Source organism: Anomaloglossus baeobatrachus, chromosome 4 (genome assembly GCF_048569485.1).
Source record: "Anomaloglossus baeobatrachus isolate aAnoBae1 chromosome 4, aAnoBae1.hap1, whole genome shotgun sequence".
In the NCBI taxonomy this organism is placed as follows: Eukaryota; Metazoa; Chordata; class Amphibia; order Anura; family Aromobatidae; genus Anomaloglossus; species Anomaloglossus baeobatrachus.
In genome coordinates, this window is record NC_134356.1 from 560,594,572 (window position 1) to 560,609,871 (window position 15,300).

The 15,300-nt window shown below is 42.3% G+C and overlaps 1 protein-coding gene across 1 annotated transcript in view; it reads right to left on the reverse strand.

The window, feature by feature from the left end:
- Positions 1-15,300, reverse strand: part of ADAMTS17 (ADAM metallopeptidase with thrombospondin type 1 motif 17) — a 398,711-nt gene that overhangs the window by 200,343 nt on the left and 183,068 nt on the right. The window contains exon 9 of the mRNA XM_075342840.1: positions 9,635-9,775. Coding sequence (XP_075198955.1) covers positions 9,635-9,775 — 141 coding nt within the window. The remainder of the gene's footprint in view (positions 1-9,634; positions 9,776-15,300) is intronic.

Below are 15,300 nucleotides of genomic sequence, written 5' to 3' on the forward strand. Positions count from 1 at the left end.
CACCACTAGAAGAGCGGACCTAGGTAGGTGACTTTTTGCACACATTGCATTTGTCTCTGTGATTATTAACAGAGATCATTCCACACACCCTCCAAGTAAGGGAGGAATTGCTTTACTTACTTATTATATCCTTCTGTGAGTTAACAGAGGTATTGCACTCTGCCATAGTCTGCAGCAGAGTCTTTGCACGGTGGACCCTGACTGTCTGATACTCCTTTAGGTTCTTATCAGATAGCCCTCCGTAACATTAGGACTGAGCCAAGGGTCTGGCAGTTATGGCAGAATATCAGCAGTTACACCGTTACATACAAGTACTTGAGTCACGGCTCAAGAGTATAGAGGATAAACCTCAGACCATGGTGACATCTGCACATGATCCTCGACTTGCTCTGCCAAACAGATATTCTGGCGATGCCAGATCATGTCGTGGTTTCATTAGTCAGTGTCAGATACACCTAGAGGTCAACTCTTCTCGCTTCTCTACGGAGAGGTCCAGAGTAGGCTTTATCATCTCCTTACTTCAGGACAAAGCCTTAGAATGGGCGACTCCCCTATGGGAGCGCTCTGATGTGGTTACTCTGAGACATCAAGACTTTCTTGATGCTCTTAAGGCGGTATTCATGGGTCCGCAGGTTACCCATGATGCGGCCCTGAGACTGTTAGATCTATCTCAGGGTTCGTTATCCACTAGTTCTTATGCCATTGCTTTTAGAACTCTGGTGGCAGAACTAGATTGGCCAGAGAAGGTGTTGATTCCTATCTTCTGGAGAGGGTTGGCAGGCTATGTCAAGGATGCCCTTGCTACTCGTGAGGTCCCTGCTTCTCTGGAGGACTTGATCACAGTAGCAACGAGGATCGATGTACGCCATAAGGAACGTAGACTCGAGGTCTCTTCCTCACGCCCTAAGCATCGGGCTATTCCAGTTGTTGAGGGTCCACTACCATCTTCCTCAGCATCTGAAACATCTCCCACTCCTATGGAGTTAGGTCATACGTTCTCCAGACTACGCAAGTCTGGTCCTCCTATATGTTACGTATGTCGTCAGGCTGGGCACTATGCCAACAAGTGTCCTAGTCATCAGGGAAACTCCCTGGCCTAGTAACCATTAGAGGGGGGTTACTAGAGACGTCTTCTGCACCCTCTAAGTGTTGTATCCCAGGTCAGCTCTCGTTATCTGAAAATACATGGCCTATTATGGCTTTTGTGGATTCCGGAGCTGACGGGATTTTTGTGTCCTCAGGATTTGTAAAGGGACACAATATTCCCTCTATCATGTTAGATGCGCCTATTCCTGTCCGTGTTGTTAATGGAACTATGTTGTCTGACTCCATTACATTGAGGACAGTTCCCTTGCGCCTTTCCCTGTCTCAGGGTCACATAGAGGAGATTTCTTTTCTTGTTTTGCCTGAGGGTATAGACGACGTCCTTCTGGGCCTTCCATGGCTTCGGACTCATGCTCCTCACATTGACTGGGAGTCTGACAGCATTATTAGTTGGGGTTCGAAATGTCAGTCCCGATGTCTTCCCTTACCACCTAAGGTCGTTGCGGTTGCATCAACTGATCTCCCTCCCATACCTACACCCTATTTGGATTTCGCTGACGTGTTCTCCAAACAGGGTGCTGAGGTTCTTCCACCCCATAGGCCGTATGACTGTGCCATAGACCTTATCCCAGGTTCGGTTCCACCTAAAGGCAGGGTTTACCCCCTGTCGATACCTGAGTCGGAGGCCATGTCGACCTATATAAGAGAGAGCTTAGAGAAGGGGTTCATTCGTAAGTCTGTCTCTCCCGCGGGAGCTGGGTTTTTCTTTGTTCGGAAGAAAGAGGGTGATTTGCGTCCCTGCATAGATTACAGGGGTCTCAACGCAATCACAATAAAGAACAAATACCCATTACCTTTAATTTAGGAGCTCTTTGACAGACTGAGAGGAGCTCAAGTTTTTACGAAGTTGGATCTGCGGGGTGCGTATAACTTGGTACGAATTCGAAAGGGTGACGAATGGAAGACCGCTTTTAACACCCGAGACGGTCACTATGAATACCTCGTCATGCCTTTTGGGTTATGTAATGCACCCGCAGTATTTCAGGACTTCGTAAACGATGTGTTCAGGGATTTACTGTTATCCTCAGTAGTGGTGTATCTGGACGACATCCTGATTTTTTCTCCTGATCTGGAGACTCATCGTCAGGATGTCGTTCGTGTCCTTTCCCGTTTAAGGGAGCACTCATTGTTTGCTAAACTCGAGAAATGTGTATTCGAGCAGTCCTCATTGCCTTTTTTGGGTTACATTATCTCACAAGAGGGTCTGGCTATGGATCCTGCGAAGCTCTCTGCTGTCCTGCAATGGTCCGAACCTCATTCCTTGAAGGCGGTGCAACGCTTCTTAGGATTCATAAATTATTACAGGCAGTTCATACCCCATTTTTCTACTTTGGTGGCCCCTTTGGTGGCCTTGACTAAGAAAGGTGCTAATCCCAAAGCCTGGTCTACTGAGACATCTCAGGCTTTTGAGGCAGTAAAAAGACACTTTTCAACTGCTCCCGTTCTTCAAAGACCCGATGAGAGTAAGCCCTTCCTCTTAGAGGTTGATGCCTCTTCAGTGGGTGCTGGTGCGGTCTTGTATCAAAAGAACGGTGCAGGTAGAAAAAGGCCGTGTTTCTTCTTTGCTAAAACCTTTTCACTGGCAGAGAGAAACTATACCATTGGGGATAGGGAACTGCTCGCCTTGAGATTAGCCTTGGAGGAGTGGCGTCACTTGCTGGAAGGAGCGAAACATCCTTTCCAGGTCTATACAGACCATAAGAATCTGACGTACTTACAAACCGCTCAGCGTCTGAATCCTCGCCAAGCCCGCTGGTCCTTGTTTTTCTCCCGCTTTCACTTCTCCATCAACTATTTGTCTGGGAGTAAGAATAACAAGGCAGACGCCCTGTCTCGCTCTATGCTTTCTACCCAGGAAGAGATTGACGAACCTCGTCTTATCCTTCCCTCCAGGGTTTTTCATACGCTCTCCCCTGTGACGTTAGACCAAATCCCACCGGGCAAGACCTTTGTTCCGCCTGATCGACAGAATGATATACTGTCATGGGCCCACACCTCAAAGGTGGGTGGGCATTTTGGTATTAGGCGGACACGAGAGTTACTGGAGAGGTGGTATTGGTGGCCACACTTAGCCAGCCACGTCAAGAGATATGTCGGTTCCTGCTACTCGTGTGCTCGCAACCGTCCATTACGGCAGAGACCGGCTGGGCTCTTGCATCCTTTACCAGTGCCAGATAGACCATGGGAGGTGGTAGGCATGGACTTTGTAGGTGATCTTCCATGTTCACAGGGACATAGATTTGTGTGGGTCATTACGGACCATTTCTCCCGGATGGTTCATCTCGTACCGTTATCGAGAATCCCATCTTCCAGGGTACTAGCCAAACTATTCCTCAAGCATGTCTTTAGGCTTCACGGGATGCCAGATCGTATCATTTGTGATAGAGGCCCACAATTTACTTCCCGTTTCTGGCGAGATCTTTGTAGCCTTCTGCAAATTGAGTTGAATCTCTCTTCGGCATACCATCCGGAGACTAATGGTTTGGTTGAACGTACCAATCAATCTATGATTATATACCTTCGACACTTTGTTGCTGAGAACCACGATAACTGGTCCTCCCTCCTACCCTGGGCAGAATTTGCCCTTAACAATTCGCTGGCTGAGGCCACTGGGCAGACACCGTTCGTACTCAATAATGGGCAACACCCTGGGGTACCGGTACCGTTTCCCGCCGCTGCACCTCCTCCTCTTGTGGCCGACTGGGCAACTAATGCCAGAGAGGTTTGGGATCGGACTCAAGAGTCGATCCAAGCAGCTAAGGACCGTATGAAGACGGTGTCCGATCGGTTTCGTCGCCCGGCTCCTGTCTTTTCTCCAGGGGACTTTGTGTGGCTCTCTGCAAAACACGTGAGACTTAGAGTGAGCTCTGTCAAATTTGCTCCTCGCTTCCTGGGTCCTTATGAGGTTCTTCGACAGGTAAATCCTGTAGTCTATCAATTGAAGTTACCTGTCCATCTTAGGATTCATGATAAATTCCATGTCTCACTGCTAAAGCCGGCTATTTTACCTCACGCTCGTGAAGTGCACTCTCCTGCCTCTGATTCCTCTCGCTCTAGCTATGAGGTACGAGCCATAGTTGGTTCTAAGATGGTTAGAGGACGCAGGTTCTTCTTGATAGATTGGGAGGGCTATGGCCCGGAACATCGCTCTTGGGAGCCTGAGGAGGCTGTCCATGCTCCCGACTTAGTTGCCAATTACCTGCGTCGCCGGGAGGGGGGCCCTTGAGGGGGAGGTACTGTTACGGTTGCTGCGAGCACTGGAGACTATGTCCAGATTTCTTGCTACTGCACATGTGCGAGCGCTGGAGACTAAGTCCAGATTTCTTGCTACTGCACATGTGCGAGCGCTGGAGACTAAGTCCAGATTTCTTGCTACTGCACATGTGCGAGCGCCGGAGACTAAGTCCAATTTTGGAGCCATTGCACATGTGCGGGTGACATCATCGCTGACACGAGGTCACATGTCTCTGACACCTTCTATGCCGATTGGTCGCTGGTCATGTGCTTGTGACGGCTTGCTCGGTGATAGGCCAGCATGACGTCACTCCTGTCGTTCTGGCAGCGGATTGGCTCTGGTGTCCTCCATCTTGGATGAGGCACAGAGTCTATATAAGACCCTGACACACGCCGCATGGTGCTGAGTCCTCTTGGTTCATGCATATGAGTAGACGCTCTGTGCGCGTTCCTCTAGGCATTCCTCTGTCTATGCTAGGTGAGCGCTACCGGCAGGGTAGCGTTCTTATACCTTACAGCTTCGGCTGCTGTCCGTATCCTTACCTCTTAGGGGAGCGGACATAGGCAGGTGCCTGAGGCACATGGTCTGGCTGGGCCTTGTGATTCTACTCGTAGGTGGACGTTGCCGCTAGGGTAACGTTCCTTATACTGCGTCTGGCAGTTGTTCGTATCCTCGCACACTAGGGGAGCGAACAGAGGTAGGAGCTTTGTGCGGCTTACGCTGCTGTTCGTCTCTTTTGCACCACTAGAAGAGCGGACCTAGGCAGGTGCCATATCTAGTGGTTCGTGTCCTCGCACACTAGTGGAGCGAACGCAGGTAGGAGCTTTGTGCGGCTTAAGCTGCTGTTCGTCTCTTTTGCACCACTAGAAGAGCGGACCTAGGTAGGTGCCATTTTGCACACATTGCATTTGTCTCTGTGATTATTAACAGAGATCATTCCACACACCCTCCAAGTAAGGGAGGAATTGCTTTACTTACTTATTATATCCTTCTGTGAGTTAACAGAGGTATTGCACTCTGCCATAGTCTGCAGCAGAGTCTTTGCACGGTGGACCCTGACTGTCTGATACTCCTTTAGGTTCTTATCAGATAGCCCTCCGTAACACCCCCCTTAAGTGACCCCATTTTGGAAACTAAACTTTTTAAAAAGTAGATGTGAAAACAAAAAATATTATTTTTTTTCCTTTAAATTTGTAATTTTTAGCCCTAAATTTGTAATTTTCATGATGGATAATAGGAAAAAACTGACAGCATAATTTCTTAAACAATTTCTCCAGAACGCGATGATACCCTATATGTGGTTGAAAACTGCTGTTTTGGCATATGGCAGGGCTCGGAAAAGAAAGAGCGCTATTTTATTTTTTGTCTGGAATACTTTGCGGATACCGTGTCACAATTGTAGAGCCCCTGATGTGCCAAAACCACAGAAACCCTCACAAGTGACCCCATTTTATAAACCAAATTCTTACAGGAATTCATTGGGAGGTGTACTGAGAATTTCTAATTTACAAGTGATTCACAAAACTTTATAACACATATGTGTAAAAATAAACAAAAATCTATTTTTCCCATTAAAATACTGTTTTAGCACCAAATTTGTATGTTACATGATGAGTAATAGAAGAAAACGGACAGGACAATTTTTATGCAGTTTTTACCGAATGTGGCAGTACCCCATATCTGGTTGTACATTGCTGTTTGAGCATAAAGCGGGGTTCGGATGGGTAGGAGCGCCACTTGGCTTTTCATATAGGAAACATTGAAACATATCTGCTGAAGGAATTCATCTAGGGGTGTAGTGATTATTTTGAACCCATAGGTGCATTACAGAATTTTTTAACAGTGGGAAGAGGAAAAATGAAGAGGATTTTTTTTTTTTTACTAGCTGCATATTTGTCAGTTACACAAGGGTTAAAAGGGGAAACTGGACCCCATAATTTATTGCACTATTTTTTCCAAACACAGTGATGCCGTATATGTCTTCTGAAACTACTTTTTGGTCACGCGTCAGGGCTGAAAAGGAAGGAGCGCTATTTGAGCACATATTTTGCGGGCAACATTTGCAGAGCCCCTAAGGTGCCAGAACAGCAAAAAAAAAAAAAAAAAAAAGAAAGTGACTCCATTGAAGAAATTGCATCCCTCAATGAATTCATCTACAACTGCAGTAACTATTTTGTAACATCCTCAAAAAGAATCCAGAACTCAAACAAGGATGCGTGGTAACAGGTGCTTTATTATAATTCAGCGTGTGAACATGTGTTTACAAGGAGTATATTTGACGTTTCGGTCTTTTAATACGACCTTCATCAGAGTCACACTGTACAGTAAAGAAAAGAAAAAATATACATCATGTATGTGAAAAACATTCACCAATAATAAAGTCCAAAATTAATATACAGAATCTGTGAATGCACCGCCTTTGATTAAACTCTGGTAAGATGAACTGTTTATCTATATATATTATGTTTTATATTTGCACTTTGCTTCCTTTCTCTTAGACTTGGCCCTGATGTCTGGAATATTGCCTTAAAAGAGAGAATAATGGTCTCATTTATATTGCATAGGACCTCTTGCTGCACAAATGATCCCCTTGATTTATTTTCTTCATGCTGTCTCATGATGTTCTTTAGCTGGAGTATATGTGTTTATACATATATGTATGTACAATTAAGGTCCAGAGTGTAGCTTATATTTTTATTTTTTTTATTATTTTTTTATTATATTTTTTTATTCATTCTTTTTGTTTTTTTTCATCCCTCCTACTGGTCTATCCACTAATAGACTTTGATGTATTTTGATAATTGTATCATATATATATTTATATACTTACAAAATTCTATATATTAATTTTGGACTTTATTATTGGTGAATGTTTTTCACATACATGATGTATATTTTTTCTTTTCTTTACTGTACAGTGTGACTCTGACGAAGGTCCTTTTAAAAGACCGAAACGTCAAATATACTCCTTGTAAACACATGTTCACACGCTGAGTTATAATAAAGCACCTGTTACCACGCATCCTTTTTTGAGTGCCGGATTCTTTTTGAGGATTTATACTAAGGATTGGGACCCTATCCTGGCACTGTACGTTTGCTGAGTGCCATATTTCTTTAATTAGAATATATTTTGTAACATCCACACTGATTTTTTTTCTAGAGTACTGTAAACATGCCAACCTAGTGCCCATAAGTTCTACCCAGCTTGTCCTTCTGGCGGCATTCACCCCATAAATTGTTAATTAAGCTCTCCGCGCTACAAAGTTACTGACTTTACTGAGGTCACCTGAGATGAAGCTACCTGGGATCACAGGTGTAGGACCATGGGAACCTCCAGCTATGACCGCAAATAACCTGAGTGATGTCACCGCTAACCGTGTGGCTCATTCATTCTCTGCTTGAAGCCCACAGTGGACGGTCATTGTCCTATGACCGCCCCCTGTCACTTCAGATGTGGCAGAGCTGGAATCATCATGGGACCTCATGTGGATTACGTTGCACCGGGGTGTTTTTCAGGTTAATAAATTGGTGAAAAACTGTGGGGTTTTTTGTATTATATTACAAATAAAGGATTGTTTTGGTGTTTGTCTTTATTTAATTTCAATTACAGATTAGTAAAGGGGGAGTTTAATAGATTCCTCCCATTACTAATCTAGGCCTTAGTGGCAGTTGTGGGCTGTTATTCTGTTATTATCCCCTTATTACCCTGATTGCTACCGCACCAGGACAATCGGAAAGAGCCTGGTAAAGTTACTAGATTGTCACATCTCATGGATGCGACAATCCTTGGTGGCTGCAGGCTGCTATTTTTATGCTGGGGGGCCCAATATGCATGAGTCTCCCAGCCTGAGAATACCAGCCTTCAAGTGTCTGACTTTATCATGGCTGGTATCAAAAATCTGGGGGACCGCACACTGCTTTTTAAAATTATTTGTTTAAATATTTTGTTAAAAAAAAAGCAGCATGCGGTTCCTCTTATTTTTATACACAGCCAAGATAAGCGCACGGGTGGGGGCTGCAGCCTGTAGACATATGCTTTATCTGTGTTGGGTATCATAATACGGTGGGACCCTATGCCAATTGATTTATTTAATTTTATACCACGATAGTGACACGTAGACAGGGTCTGTGATTGCAAACAGTTAGACGCTGTCACACAGGCTGGGGATGCGTCTGACTACAACCAATCACATATGCCAGGACTGCCGTGGGAAGCAGTGAATATGGATGAGCAATAATGAACATCCCCGGAAGAAGATTGAGCGGCCCGAACGCAGTTATAGCTGCACCGGGGACTCGGTACGTAAAGAGCGATTGCTTTATTATTCCTTCTTTCTTTTAATTGTTTTTTTCCCCCAAGCTGCCAGACCTCGATCATTAGCCGGAGTTATCTGAGAACTCCAGGCCTGGGTCTGGAACCCAGATATTTTTGAAACCGCATGGATCCAGAATTTTACAGTTCGGACCCACCCATCACTAGTATTCACACATTTGTAGATCTATCAATATAAAAATGAATGAATGTGGCCAGTAAATGAAATAGAAAAACAGAGAAAAACATTTTAGAATTGCCATTTTTTTGGGTCCCACGCTTCCTCCCCGAAAATGTAAAAAAAGAGATAAAAATGTAGTTTGTACCCAAAAGTTGTATCAATAAAATTACAAAAAACAAGCACTTATGCAGCTTCGTGCAGTACCATCTGTCAAAAAATAACAGTTATGGATTTTAAAAAATGGTGACACAAATCAATATATATATTTTTTACGTTATCTTTTTTTAGCTGCTAAATTGAACCCCCCTAAAAATATGAGCAGCATATTTTTCAGTATTTCAGCCCAAATTATTTTACATTTAGAACATTATCTGATAAAAAAAAATAGTATCAATTAAAACTACAACTTTTCCAGAAACAAAACAAGCATTCATACAGCCAAGTATACATAAATTAAAAAAAGTTAATGGTTCATTGGAGGAGTGCAAAAAAAAAAAAAGTGTGAAAAAGAAAAATAGCCCAGGATATGTGGAAGCAAGAGGAATGGTAAGGCCGGTTTCACATTTGCGTTGTTTTGACGCAAACGGACTCCGTCACTAATGTAGTACAGTTCATTTATTTACAGTGTAAGTGCGACACCATGTGGACACATGCGGGTAGTGCAGGAAGCATGGTGTCGCTCTTTCACTGTAAATAAATGAACTGTACTACATTAGTGACGGATTCCGTTTCCATCAAAACAACGCAAGTGTGAAACCGGCCTAAGAAAGGACATATTGGTATAGGAGTATTCAGTACTTACTTCAGGAAGTTCTCCAGCTCCTCACGACTACAGGTTGACCATGATAGATCACTTGGACTGCGACCTTTAATCCACTCTCCGGACATTATGTGTGAACGCCCAGCACAGGCTGGGTGGTCATCATCATGACTCATACCCATGCTGAAAAATAAGAAAATACACTCAGAAGTAGTATGCATATCTTACAACAAATGTTGCCAGTATTAAATATCTGTCACACATCACAATGGAGAACATTTACATTAAAGGTTAGTTATTTTTCAAATGACTAACATGGGTCTGCTAAATGTATGCACTAAAAAAGGTAAATGTGAAAGGGGGTGTCCCATGAGAATTTATCTTTTACTTTTATGAGCTGTCAACTAGACATGTTGTAAAAGTATGATCGATGTGAGTGCAATCAGTAAAAGGCCTCTAGTCCCTGTTTCCATTCAATTTTAGGCCTGTGCAAATACTCCCCATAAATGTGTATAGTTCTATCACACTAGTCCACTTCTGATGTATCCATTCACTGCAGCAACTCCTTAACTAAGAAAAGAGAATTAGGGGGACTCTCGTTCTTAGTAATGATGATCGAGCGTGCTCGGCACTTCTGGATACTCGATGGAGCAACAGAGTGCTCAGGAACGCTCATAACTTGATCGAGTATCGCGGGTGCTTGAGCGTCATACTTGATTCCCTGCCTCGGCTGTTAGACAGCTAGTAAACATGCGAGGATTGCCTGCCCATCATGGTAATGCCATAGCCATGTTGGTTACTGGCATTACTGTGATTGGCAGGCCGCATTGTGTCATCGGGTCTTATACAAGACCCAAGGGCGCAATGCTTGGCACATTCTCCTCTGGAAGCAGTTCGGGGAGAGTTGATGTAGAAGAGAGAGCTTAGATTACAGCAGGGTTGTACATGTGAAAGGCACTAAAGGGTGTTTTTAGCCTTCTTTAACCTAATAAATAAATAATAAAATAATGACGTGGGATCCCCCCTATTTTTGATAACCAGCCAAAGTAAAGCAGAGAGCTGCTGGCTGATTTTATCAGTCGGGAAAGGCCCATGGTTATTTGGTCCTTCTAAGCCTAATAATACAAGCCTGTACCCTCCCCAGAATTGGAGCACTACATTACATGCACCAATTCTGGCTCTTTGCCCGCATCTCTCCGATTGCCCTGGTGCAGTAGCAGTCGAGGTAATAATTTTTTGGGGTTGAAGTCAGCTCTGTAATATCAGCTGGCATCAGGCCCAGGGATTAGTAATGGAGAGACATCTATTAGACATCCCCATAACTTACCCAGTAAGTAAAACGGAAAAAAAAGGACATACACAGGAAAAAATAGTTTATTTGAAAAAAGGCTATGCCCACACTATCCCTCAATGTTCCCCCCTGGGACTGTGAGGGCCATTGTAAAACTCTCAGCTTGTGCCTGTTGCGGTAGTGTATTGTAGATTTTGACATGTTTTTAGTATCATTATCCATTTGTTAAAGCCATCCTCCTTTCAACTTCAGCTTATTTACAGATGGTGTTATGTTTGCTTCAAGAATTTGTTGACATTTCACACTTATAGGAGCTGACTCCCCTCCTCCCCAAGATTTTTTGCTTGACCCTTTCGGAGTCTACTGGGAACCGGCAGGTACATTTCAGAAGAGTAAGTTATCTTCTGAATGTTACATGAAGTTTCTTGGACAGATGTTGTCTTAGAATAGGGTCACTACACTGGACATATAACTGAATAGGATAACTGAAGTGAGCACTAATATATATATATATATTATGAGTGCAAGCCAAAAAAATACATACCATATAAGGATAAGGCTGCACATCAAACTTAGATAATGGTATAATGCCTCAAGCATATGGAAAAATATTGGAATATAAAATGAAAAATGCTACTTGCTAATTTGAACATGTGAATAAGGAATTGCATACCTGCCATGAATATTAGGAAAAAGGAGATATTTAGCAATCGCATTGATCAATGTAACTGAGCCCCAAGACCTCGTCAAGGTATATCTCTATATTGGGGTCCCTAGCTCTGTGACCCTAACTGTGTGTCATCTCATTGCAATTAAAAACTGCTGTGGGTGGAGAGGGGTAACTAAGGACTTTCTTATATAGGAGATGGGAAAAAACATGGCCAAAAGGGGCGGAGCTGTGTTCACATTCAGAAAAAAACTACATATAACTGAATAGGATAACTGAAGTGAGCACTAATATATATATATATATATTATGAGTGCAAGACAAAAAAATACATACCATATAAGGATAAGGCTGCACATCAAACTTAGATAATGGTATAATGCCTCAAGCATATGGAAAAATATTGGAATATACAATGAAAAATGCTACTTGCTAATTTGAACATGTGAATAAGGAATTGCATACCTGCCATGAATATTAGGAAAAAGGAGATATTTAGCAATCGCATTGATCAATGTAACTGAGCCCCAAGACCTCGTCAAGGTATATCTCTATATTGGGGTCCCTAGCTCTGTGACCCTAACTGTGTGTCATCTCATTGCAATTAAAAACTGCTGTGGGTGGAGAGGGGTAACTAAGGACTTTCTTATATAGGAGATGGAAAAAACATGGCCAAAAGGGGCGGCGCTGTGTTCACATTCAGAATTATATGTAGTTTTTTTCTGAATGTGAACACAGCTCCGCCCCTTTTGGCCATGTTTTTTCCATCTCCTATATAAGTAAGTCCTTAGTTACCCCTCTCCACCCACAGCAGTTTTTAATTGCAATGAGATGACACACAGTTAGGGTCACAGAGCTAGGGACCCCAATATAGAGATATACCTTGACGAGGTCTTGGGGCTCAGTTACATTGATCAATGTGATTGCTAAATATCTCCTTTTTCCTAATATTCATGGCAGGTATGCAATTCATTATTCACATGTTCAAATTAGCAAGTAGCATTTTTCATTGTATATTCCAATATTTTTTCCATATGCTTGAGGCATTATACCATTATCTAAGTTTGATGTGCAGCCTTATCCTTATATACTACACAGGACATGTCAGTGTGATAAGATACCTCTAATTACTCCATGGCCTAACTTATATGTGTCTCAGTGTATATTAAATTATGTATTACTCTATAAAGTCTTTATTGTCTGTCCAAGTCCCATCTAAATTGTAAATATGTTGGCAGTATAGAGATAGAATGTATCACTCTCTTGGCTCTAAGATAAGTGTTACTTTTTTGGCTATTTCAGTGCATCATTGACGAGTCTCATTGGATAGTTGTTTTTCTTAAACCGTTGTTGCCAAACTCCTGACTGCTTATGGAAAATGTCTTTTAGTACAAATCTTCCATACTCTTTTGACCTGACCATATGGGACTTTCCTGAGACATGTAGGGTAATTTGCACTTCGAAAATCAATTTGCATTGACCTTTTTGAAAAAGGTACAATTTTACATGTGGCTGTTAGTGTCAAAAGACATCATTAAATATAAAAATTCGATTCTAGCTGCAGAAAAATGGTAACTGAAAGTTAGTCCAAACTTATTGTTGTTGAGTCCCCCGATAAAGTCCCTAGCCACAGACTCATCCATAAGAAGAATAAATCGTCAATGTAGCAACTATACAGTAATGCATTGTGAGCAGGTGGCTTGTTGTTACGTTAAAGATGAAGTATTCCTCAGATAACCCCATATACAGTTTTGCATATAAATAGGCAAATCTGCAAACCATGGTACAACCTCTGATTTTTTTTGAAAAGCAATTAAATTGAAAGATATTGTTATACGAAATAAATGTAAAACATTCAAGCAAAACATTGTGTTGTGGCATAAGTTGGCCTTTAAGTAGTTAATACTCAATAGCTTCCAAATGTTTCTCATGGGGTATGCTTGAGTAGAGTGCACTGATAGCTGTGAGAAAGTGTACACTATGCAGAGTCTCTGAGCTTAGCATTAGAGGTGGTTGTCAATCAGTGTCGGGGGCCGACTATGCACTGAGCGGTGACTGAAACCATTCCAGCTGCAAGCCTATGAACGACAGCCCAAGGCTACCAGAAGGGATAAAGTTAATTTCTCCCGGCAGCGGACTCTCAGTTTCGGCGCTGATCCGCTTCAGAATGCTATTAACCTAAAGATTAACCCCATAACACAACTTTTTTTTAACCTGACAGGTTCCATTTAAAAGATTCCAAAAAGAAATTATTATAAGTTTTAGTACATACAGCTAGTATACTGTCATCAATAGGCCAAAAAAATGTATATCAGACAGTATTCTAGCAGCCTCGGCAATATAATCAGATCTATCCGGACTCACCACCAGCCTGTGAATGGCTAACCCAGCTCTTCTCTATTTCAGGAATGCTATCAATAAAAACTCTCATAAAAGGTGACACCGACTGCTGGTTTTACAACACAAGATCTGGATTGCTAATACAGGCCTCTAGCATATTTTCCTGTTATTGCATCGTAGAAAAGTCCTGTTCTGATTTTCACCATTAAAAAATATGGATTTTCTGACTCAATTTTCAATCCCTGGCCATCTGGAAAGATGTGGATATTTCAGTGAGCAAAGTGTTGGGTGCATAACCATAATCCTTCAGTTAAGAACAGCTAACAGATTCCCACATTTCAGGCTTCCTTCTTCTAGTGCTGCCGGATATTTCTGTCAATCTAGTTCAGGGATATCGAGTTTACCCTGTGAATTGAGTATTTTGGATTATTTGGTTGCACTTAGAATTAGTCATAGTGCCAGGTGCTCTTGTTCTTAGAGCTGCAAGACCCTGTCTTCTCCAGTTGCTGTACTTTTAACCAAGAAACAATAGAAGACTTGGTTTACCAAAACCCTGGGAGAAAACATTTATTAAGCGACTTTGGCATAATGTGATATATGATAGCAATAAATATTCTATTTTCACTAATCTTATTGAATACATTGTAATTTCCACTGGAGAATGTGTGCACAGAGTTTTTGCATTGGAGGTCTTTCCTTAAATAAGCCAATGTCTGTATACAGAAAACTAAATTAATTAAAGCATTGTAATAAATATATCAACTTCTAAGTACAGTGGCATGCAAAAGTTTGGGCACCCCTGGTCAAAGTTATGATTATTGTGAGCAGTTAAGCAAGTTGAAGATGAAATGATCTCTAAGGATACGTGCCCATGATCAGTGTTTCCTGCGTTTTGGACACAGCAAGCTTCAGCTGCGTCTCAAACAGTGTTGTACAGTACAAGCATAGTGGATGAGATTTCTTGAAATCCCATGCCCACTATGCTTGTTTTTCTGAAGCAAACACTGGCATGTGGTGTCTTTCCAGACCGCAGCATGTAACTTGTTTGCTGCGGAAACGCATGCTTCCTCCGTAGGGAGAACACAGCGAGTAGACTGCAAGGCACTGAACCCTGATCGTGGGTACAAGCAGCTGTGTTCTCCTGCGGAGGAGACGCGTGGCCCCGCAGGTCAGGACTCACTGTGTCCAGAACGTAGTGAGTTCTAATAGTGGGCACATACCCTAAAAGGCATAAAGTTAAAGATGACACATTTACTTTGTATTTTAGAAAAAAGAAAAAAATATATTTTCATCTTTTATATTTGAAAAATTACAAAAAGTCAAATGGGCAAACGTTTGGGCACCTTTGGAGTTTTGTGTGCTCCGATAACGTTGACCAAGGTTTCCGACCTTAATTAACCTATTAGGGTT